The 9,954-nt window shown below is 34.3% G+C and overlaps 1 protein-coding gene across 1 annotated transcript; it reads left to right on the forward strand.

Annotated features, from left to right (window-relative positions):
- The first annotated feature begins 3,476 nt into the window (after positions 1 to 3,476).
- On the forward strand, positions 3,477 to 6,218 carry LOC136232317 (cyclic dof factor 3). Its single transcript, XM_066021394.1, has 2 exons — positions 3,477 to 3,787; positions 4,718 to 6,218. The coding sequence occupies exons 1-2, from the start codon at positions 3,638 to 3,640 to the stop codon at positions 5,945 to 5,947; spliced, it is 1,380 nt and encodes a 459-aa protein (XP_065877466.1). The 5' UTR covers positions 3,477 to 3,637; the 3' UTR covers positions 5,948 to 6,218.
- Positions 6,219 to 9,954: the final 3,736 nt, after the last annotated feature.

Here is a 9,954-nt window from a genome sequence, read left to right on the forward strand (position 1 = left end):
AAAGTTTGCAAATAGGGGTATGTGATATGCTTTTTTTACAAAACAAAGTATTTAAAATTAAACTTTTAAGTAATTGATGACAATAAGAGTATTTTTTTATTTTTTATTTCAATTACATTTATATATTGACAAAATACAGATCCCAAAATCAGATTGCAACGGTGTAAATAAACTTAAATGTCAATTTAATTCATAAACTGTCAGATTAGTAAAAAACGTAAAATTCTACCATATTATTTATTATTTCGATTTAGGAAGTTGTTTTTTTCGGAGGGTTGTATTTTGCTGATATGTAAGAATAGTTTTTTTTAAGATAAAAATGTATTTAGTTGTAATTAGAACTTAACTGTGTAATTGTAATACTTTGTTTTGTAAATAAAACATACCACATACCTTTATTTTTAAACTTTTAAACCACATATCTCTATTTGTGAATTAGACAAACCACATGCATTTTTTTCGTACTTTTCCCAAAAATGTAATAACTAATATATTTAATAGGATAGATTAAATTTAATCAATTTCATTTCACGTTGATACTACAATAATATACAGACAACTTAAGTTTTCAAAAATTTAAAAATTAAAATTACCTTGAGAAATATTTAGAACACTACTAAAATTTTAAAAACAATAAATAGAATAAATAATAAAATTTGAAGGACAAATTAGACTTTTCCATCTAAATAATTTATCCTCATGTCTTATGTCACCCCCTCTAGATATAACTTTAGTGTGATAAGAAGTTTATCCTTCTATTGTCACATCCTCCTATCTCTTAAACAAACATGAGATAAATTATCTCGTTTTTTTATTTATATCCCATTTTATATTTCCTCTAACAAAAAACTTCGTTAGAAATATAAATATTTAACTAATTGAGATGGAGTTTGCAATGGCAAATTGAGTTTGTGAAAATATATCTCAAATAATAAAAAATACTTGCAAGAAAAATTGAGGAGCTTAAATGTAAATACATATCGTCTAGGAAAAAAAAGGTAAATTACAAAACTAGATCAAATGAGAGGTCCATTTATATATTTAACCCATTTATTCAATCTACTACATATCTAGACTGATTTTGTGTGACTTTCCCATAATACCCCTAACTTTTCCACTTCCCACAACGCGAACGGCCGCTCCCCCCTTCTCACTGGTTACACAAAAAGTTGGCTCCTCCATTAATGATTTTAAGACTTTTGATCTTCCTATCTTCCTTTAAATTGCACGAAATCTGTACCATTTTGACAAATCACAATGAATTTCTCTTTTTTCTCTCTTCATCTCTTGATTCTGCAACTTCCTAATCATAGAAAACGAAGCCATTGTTCTTTATCTTCCTGTTCCTGCTCGTTACTTGGTTTCTTTCTTCTTGTTACCATCAGAGAAATGGTTATTCTACGTTATTTCCATCGTTTTTCCCAGGTTATCATATTGTTATTATCGCTTTTAAGGGTGAAACTCGCGAAAAATGTACGTATCTGCTGTTTTTTCTGCGGTTTTTCATGAATATACATCGCGTAGTCGATGATTTTGCGAAGATCTACGAAGAGAAAGAGCCTAAAACGTGACGATCTACTTCGTGAATCGATTAGTTTGTGAAGTCTGCGAGTAGAAAAGTTCATGATTTCCCTCGCAGACTTCGCGAAAGCATCGATATGCGACGTAGATCGTCATGTTTCAGACCCTGCATACCTCGTGAAAACATCGATTAGCGAAGTAAAATCACCTTTTTCTCTAGTTGATTACATAACATCCCTTTCTAGAAGACAGCGTATTGGGCTGCAGGGGAGATGACTTTCCTTCCTGTATAGGGAGAAATTTCGCTCAAGATTGGCACATTCACTTTAAAATGGTTGGTTAGGAGAGATTGTGCCAATCTTGGTGTGCACCATGGGACACGTCCATCCCAAAAGGTCTAAACTTCCATTCCTCATCCCAAAAGGTCTGGACTTCCTATAGAGGGAGAAATTACTCATCCGCTTCAAAATTGGTACCGGATTAGTCAGGTTCACTTTGAAGTGATTTGTTAGAAATTTATTGTGGCAATCTTGTTGTAAATTTTGATAATGTTATGATTTTAATGTTAGAATCCGTTGTTGTTTGACATTTTTTTTGTTATATACCACTTCGCAAATTAGCTTCAAAACACATTCAGGCTTCGCATATGCTAATTAAATTCATCAAGAAAACCCAAACATTAGCTTCGCAGGCTTCGCATATGCTAATTAAATTTATCAAGTAAATCCAAACATTAGTTTCGCAGGTTTCGCATATGCTAATTAAATTCATCAAGTAAACCCAAACATTAGCTTCGCATAATGTCGAATCTGCAAAGTCAGACGGGAGGGAGGGAGACGCGCGTAAATATTGAGGGTATTATAAAAAAAAGTCACACAAAATCAGTCTAGATATATAGTAGGTTGAGTAAATGGGTTAAATATGTAAATGAGCCTTCCATTTGACCCATTTTTGTAATTTACCCTCCTTACATCTAAGATTCATTGCAACTAGGGATGACAACGGGTACCCTATCCGCAGGTACCCGGCACTACCCGACCCTAATAGGACTACTCGTACCTTGTATAAAGGGTATGAGACGGGTATGTGATCAAAACATTACCCGTTAGGGTAATGAGACGGGTATGGGAAGACCCCCTAACGTACCCAGTACCCGTTACCCATCATAATTTTTTATATATTAAAAAATATTATTGTGTTTTAGATGTAAAATGTGAGATTTGAATACTAATTTTTTGTTCTTCGATCATTAAATGATAACACTAAGCTATTTTATTTTTATTGATTAAGGTTCAATTTGTTCAATTTTTAAATGAATGATTTATTAAATTTATACTTTTTTAAATTTGTAATATTTTTTGTTTTATTTAGTGATTCTTAACGGATAAAGGTACCCATGGGTACCCATGAATTAAATGGGACGAGTATGAGATGCAAAACATATACCCATTAGGATAATGAAAAGAGTACGAGTAATTAACAAATAAATGGATAAGAGTTTAAAATTGACAATACCGCTGATGCCATCCCTAATTGCAACCTCAACTACCTCTTCTCCCACGAAAAAAATAAATAAAAATAGAGGAAAAAAAAATCCATTGCATAAAATAGAGGGCAGAAGTCATATCAACGCCGGCCAATATTAAATATTTTTTTATAAAATTAAAATTTAAATATTAATTGTCAAGACTCAAGAGACAGCGCAAGACTTTTTATAGTCTTCATCGGACAATTTTACCCTTGTTTAACCAATATTTAGTTGCCATGTCATCGTAGCAGCCATGTTTCTATTGGTCGAAGGGAAATATCAAATGCTGACTAGGACCAAGACCGGTGTACCAAATCTTTGTGCAACCCCATATAGAATCAATATCAAAAGCTATAGTGTGTGTAAGAAGGGAAGAAAAAGGGAAAATCTTCCAAGGCCACATAAATTTGTGGCTGAGAAATAAACTGAGATGCTTACGTGGCATCCACTTCTCTTTTAAACGGATCAAATACTGAGATACCTATGTAAGTTCGCTGCCAGATTGCCAACAAAGACGCAACCCAAACCAACTATTTTTTCTCGCGCTTTTTCTACTCCTCTGTTTGGTTACTGAGAAAATAAAAGAAAATGCAAGAAAATTGTAGTGAGGATCCCACTATTAAGCTCTTCGGAATGAAAATACCTCTCACGACTGCAAATGAACGTCCGCCGATTTCCGGGAAGGAGTTTCATCATTTCGAGATAGTAGAAGATGAAGAGGAGAAAGTAGAGAACAAGGTAATAATTTCTACATTGAAGGATATTCAATTAGTGATTTATTTGGAAATCTGACTTGCTATAATCGTATAAGAATGATTTGGTTGGGTTGGGTTTACTTGTTTTAATTGATTTTCCTTACTCAGCATAGTAAGGTCAGGAGGCCGTTCTAATTCAATTTTCCGTCGAGCTTGATTGGATTTGCTTTTGCTTTTTCAAGTTGTTTTGACTTTTAAAGGCTTTTTACTCCCACTTTTCCAGATTTGTTTTTGGTGTTTGGTTGCAGAGAAAAGGCAGGAAAGTAGGAAAAATGAATTCTGATCTTTTAAGTTGTTTCATAAAACAGATTCAAAATCTACAAATGTTTGTTCTTAACAGATTCACTATAGTTTTCTTCAAAGATTCTCGAGGACTGGCTTTCTAGTTTCTAGCAATTCCTTCGGTTAAATCCAAACTTAGCCTTCTGATTTCTAATTGAGAACAGTTGCTTCTTAAGGCCTTTTCCTTCACATATGTCCAATAGGAACTGTTGCAATTGTTCTTCTATTTCTACTTTTCCTGCCTTATAATTTCTATCTTCGGGAGAAATATCAATTGCTTCGTGTTCTGGCCAATCCTAAAGGGTTCATATCTATTGCCAGATATATAAGTGCCGATTCTACTTTTCTAACATGAACTTTTGAAAAAGCCTCCTGCTGATTTTCTTTTTCTTTTTCATGTTTGTGATCCAAACCTTTCTACTTATTTACTGCTTGATTGACTAGTTTTTTAGAACTTTTAGGGCTCATAGAAAGCTAAAGAATAACATTGTTCTTGATAATACCACCTCTACACGTGTCTAACAAGAAACAAGAAACTTGGAATTTGAGTTTATTTTAACATCCTTTAGCTTGTTCCTTCTTGATGTGCTAAAATGGAATTAATTTACTGATCAACAATTTCAAATTTCAGGATATTCTATCAGGAAAATTCACAGAGACAACAGAAGAAGAGGAGGAAGATGATTCAATTGAGGTTACTAAAGAGTGTGAAAATCCAGAAACATCAACAGAGTCTAATGTAAAGCCGAGTACACCCCCTGTGAATGAAGAACCCACAAAATCAAAGAATTCAAAAGCAGAAAAAGAAGAGAATGATACAGAAAATACAGATGAGAAAACACTTAAGAAGCCAGACAAAATACTTCCTTGCCCTCGATGCAATAGCATGGATACTAAATTTTGTTACTACAACAATTACAACATCAATCAGCCTCGCCATTTCTGCAAAGCCTGCCAAAGATACTGGACTGCTGGTGGTACTATGAGGAATGTTCCTGTCGGAGCAGGAAGACGCAAGAACAAGAATTCTGCATCCCATTATCGTCACATAACTATTTCCGAGGCACTTCAAGCTGCTCGAATGGAATCACCTCACAATCCTGCACTCAAAACTAATGCTAGAGTACTTAGCTTTGGCATGGATCCACAAATATGTGATTCTATGGCTTCTGTTTTCAATCTTACTGACAATAAGGCTTTGAACAGAACTCGAAATGGGTTACATCAGCTTGAAGAAAAGAGGATTAATCCAGGTAGAGAAAATGGTGATGATTGCTCGAGCGGATCATCTGTGACAGTTTCGAATTCAATGGAGGAAGGAGGAAGGAATTGTTCACAAGAAGGTTACATGAATGGATTTGCATCTCCGATTCAATGTCTTCCTGGTGTTCCCTGGCCTTATCAATTGCCTCCTCCGGCTGCCTTTTGTCCTCCAGGATTTCCTCTCCAATTTTATCCCCCCATTTGGAACTGTGGTGGTTGGAATATGAATATCCCTTTGATGTCTCCTCAATCTTCAACAAATCAAAAAGCAGCACCACCTCCTACTTTGGGAAAACACTCAAGGAATGGAGAAACTATCAAACCATATGAATCGGAGCAACACGATGAGCCCGAAAAGCATAGGAATGGAAGTGTTTTAACCCCAAAAACATTAAGAATTGATGATCCAAATGAAGCAGCAAAAAGTTCTATATGGACAACTCTCGGAATCAAGAATGAATCATTGAATGGAGGAAAGCTATTAAAGACATTCCACTCCAAGACCAATGAAAAGATTCATGTTAATGAAGCTTCTCAATTATTAATGGCAAATCCTGCTGCCATGTCGCGGTCTATGAACTTTCATGAGACTTCTTAAAATCCTGGCATGAAAACTGTGGTTGCATCACTTACCATGCTATTGAAAACCTCATTGACATACTAAGTTATGATGCTAGTTGATTGAGATGAAGCAGCATACAGTATGAATTTCCGGGTTTTAGAGATCTAATTTTAGAACAGATGCTTCTTGTTTTACTTAGTCTGTTGAGTTTGTAGTAGTGTAAATATCTCTATATATGTGACATACTGATATAGATTGCAGTGTTATTCATACCATAGGTTTCAAAGTGGGATCTTTTTTTTTCCCCAATCTTTTTGCTGCTTTGTACCATACCTAATAATCCTTTCAGGTGATCTCTGTTTCTGTTGTATGTACATTCTAACTTCAGAAAGAAGAATTTACCTTTTCCAAGAACAAGGGAAGTTAAAAGATTGAACACAAAGAACAAAACAGTATGCACTGCAATTTCAGATGTATTTTTTTGAATCAGAAAAGTAAGCATAATTTTGGATAATGGCAGAGCAGAAAAAGTTAATGCATTATAGTGAAATAATGGGTGAGGGGGTCCCATAATAGAGTTAAAGTGGAGAAAATGACCAATACAAATATTTAATAAATTAATATTTAGAGCTTTACATGTGTAGATAAGCTCGAATTATTCTAAAAAAGCTAGACAAGCACCTTTTTGTGCCCAATAGAAGCAAACAACTTGCACAAAAAGTTAAATGCAATTGAAATTCTTTGTATTTACTTTCAAAAGGCTTTTTCTCCTCATTCTTTATTTTATCTCTTTCTAATTGTAAAATAACATAAATTTAATACTCATGTGCTTCTGCAGACCTACATGTCTGCTTCATTTTGCAAGAAAACAACAAGGAGAATTTAGCTGATTACAGATCATATCATATAGTAGAAAAGAATATAAGAAGACACTAATATGACCGCATGATACTTCCCCGAGCGGGCGTGGCAGCACCGTGGAATCCATATTCGGAAATAGAAATACTATCGTATCATGAGCGGCACACACACATTCTAAGGATAGCTATGGTAAAACGTGACATTAAACAACTTATAGCTGAATGATATAGAGTTGATACTCTTCATAGTTTGCTTCAGGACACTCATTTACTCATTTCTAGTGTCGAATTAATTTCAACTTTTTATACTTGATTTAACCCAATTGGTACTATGATTGATTGATTAATATGGATCTCAATATAACAGAAAGAGATGAATAAATGAATTCATTGCATGTTTACAATAAATGAAAATGGGAGGATACAAAAAAAATAATAATATTAAACTGGGATGTACAACATGGAAACAGCCTTAAATATATATGTCTATTAAACCTACAAAATAATAACATTTAAAGGTTGTGAGACTTTGGACTCGTCTTCGATGCTTTTGGGACACCGGACTCGGCACATATAATACTCAAGTATAGGCTTGTGTTGTGAAAGATCGAGGTGGGATATACATAGTGAAAGATGTTGCGGGAGATACCGTGAACTTGCTTAAATTGAGAGATATGATAGCTTTGTTGGGAAAACATCCATTTTATGTTCCTATCATAAAGTATCACCTCATGAGGAGGAGCTTGAGGTTTGGGAAGCGTACCAAGAAAGACATCGATAAGCGTAGCAAATATGGGGATTATCGGGAAGCCCGAGATCGATTGGCCCCAAACCATGGTGGAATTATGGGAGATCTCGAAGAAATATGCACCGTCTATAAGCTTATGGTACAACACTTGGGCAATGATGGAGAACCTAAGTGGAGAAATGAGCATGAAGTTCTCGTGACACGAGTCCACGAAATAGCATACTCAACGATCGCCTTGGGCCTCGACAAGCTATTAATGGTCGGAAGTGGTTCCATCGAGCTTAAGGTTGGCCATGGAGATCTTGGACGTGCGGAGCAGAAACATATGTAAGGAAGCGTGTTGTTTCTTATCATGTGCTAGACTTGGGGTCTAAATCTTTTCAATGAGGAGAGAATGATGCGGGCATCTCCTCCAAGAATCCAATCCAAGGCTGATGGAGGTCTAACACGACATGTAACATTAGCAACACGTCGTGTGAGGCAAGTATTGAATGAAGGAGAGCATGAAGCTTTATTCACACGAGGTGTCAGAGGGCATCATATCATGTGGATGGATTACTGAAGCTCCTGAAACTTTTGTGCAAATTCACACAGTGTGTGGCTTTCCTCACACGTTGTGTGACATGTTTGGAGAGACTGTCGAAGATGAACCCTGCGGCCATGCGAGTTGCCTGAGTTTTCAACCACAATGCGTGTTAGATAGACCACACGTCGTGTGAGATTGCTTCCTCTCCAACGAGACAAACCTGCCATAATCCTGCTTCATTCTATTTACTATTTTACCATTCTATAATTAGTGGTTTGCCATTAAAGCTTATTTACTGCTTTGTCATTTATCTTTTCTATCTCACTTTACCCCTATTAAATTAGTTAGCTTGTAACCCTAGTGATCACTTTATTGTCTTTTGTGTTTATGTTAAAGGGGTATTTAAACCTCAAATTTCGCAAGGATGTTTATCTTTTAATCAATCAAACACAAATTCTCTTTGAGAACAAGATTTATTACCTCTATTTAGGATTAACTCTTTAGCTAGTAAAAAACTTCTTTTAGTGATTTACAATTAAAATCAATATTATTGTCTTTATTTGTAGCATTTCTCCTCTGATGGAGGCCATGGCGGAGGTCATGGCCTAGGCATCACCCATTTCCCGTTGGGGGCTCTTATAAATAGAAGCCCTCATTGCCCAATTTTAGAGGAGAATTTAAGAAAATAAATTTAAAGAGGGAAGACATTTTTAGTTAGTAGAAAAAATTTCCACCACGAAGAGAGAGAAAATTAGTCTAAAGAGAGAAATAATTAGTTACATAAATTTATAAGTTTATTAGTCATAAACACAAAGTTAGTAATTTACAAAGTTAGTAATTTCAGACTCGTCAAAGTTCTAAAAAGAATTTTCAAAGATACAAAAGCAACTTGTATAGCTCTCGATATTAGAATCAAGCAAGATACTAGAGACACTCTTCAATGGTAACACACTAGGAGAGATAAAACTTTTTTAAAATTAATTATTATTGTATTGTACTTGTGAGGTCTCTTTGAAATATTTTCATTATTTTAATCGATTTGATTTTCACAAAAATAAAAATGTAAATTAATCTTATTCATTTGTTGGTTTTTATCAGTTTTGATTCCCACATGAAATTTTAGTATTTATTTTGATCCAATTCTTTTCTTTCTTCCAAAATAAAGATTTGATTCTTAAAAGCCTTAAGATTAATAAAATCGCATTGCATTTTAGTAAAGTTCATTTGTTTAATAAACTGAATAAGTGTTTTAATAAACCCGATTCTTGGAGTATTTATTATTTTTATTTGTCAAAAATCTTTTGCAATGTCTCACAAGTATTTTACATATTGCTTTAGCCTGTAAATTATACAAATATTTACTAAAATTTAAATCGTTTTGCATTTAGTCAAGTAAGTGATTGTTCATCAAACTAACTTGCGGAAAATAGAATAATCACGTGTAATTTGTTTTACCGAATCTTGGTTGGTTAGCTGAAATTAGGGATGACAACGGGTAGAGTACCCACGGGTAGTGTCAATCCCAAACTCTTATCCGTTTATTTTTTAATTGCCCGTACCCGTCCCATTACCCTAACGGGTATATTTTTGCATCCCATACCCTTTCCATTTAATTCGCGGGTACCCACGGGTACCCTTACCCGTTTAAAATCAATAAATAAAATAAAAAATATTACAAATTTAACAAAGTATAAATTTAATAAATCATTTATCTAAAAATTGAACAAATTGAACCTTAATCAATAAGAATAAGTAGATTAGTGGTATCACTCAATGGTTGAAAAATAAAAGGTTGAGGTTTAAAATCTCAAATATTACATCTAAAAAATAATAATTTTTTTAATATATAAAATAATTATGACGGGTAATGGGTACCGGGTACCCTGGGGGTATTCCTATACCCGTCCCA

Source organism: Euphorbia lathyris, chromosome 1 (assembly GCF_963576675.1).
Source record: "Euphorbia lathyris chromosome 1, ddEupLath1.1, whole genome shotgun sequence".
Lineage (NCBI taxonomy): Eukaryota > Viridiplantae > Streptophyta > Magnoliopsida > Malpighiales > Euphorbiaceae > Euphorbia > Euphorbia lathyris.

Excerpts from the sequence above, each read along its gene's own strand:
- LOC136232317 (XM_066021394.1), top strand. The coding sequence starts at position 3,638 with ATGCAAGAAAATTGTAGTGAGGATCCCACTATTAAGCTCTTCGGAATG. Across the intron at positions 3,788-4,717 it reads AGGAGAAAGTAGAGAACAAG|GATATTCTATCAGGAAAATT; the intron begins GTAATAATTTCT and ends TTCAAATTTCAG.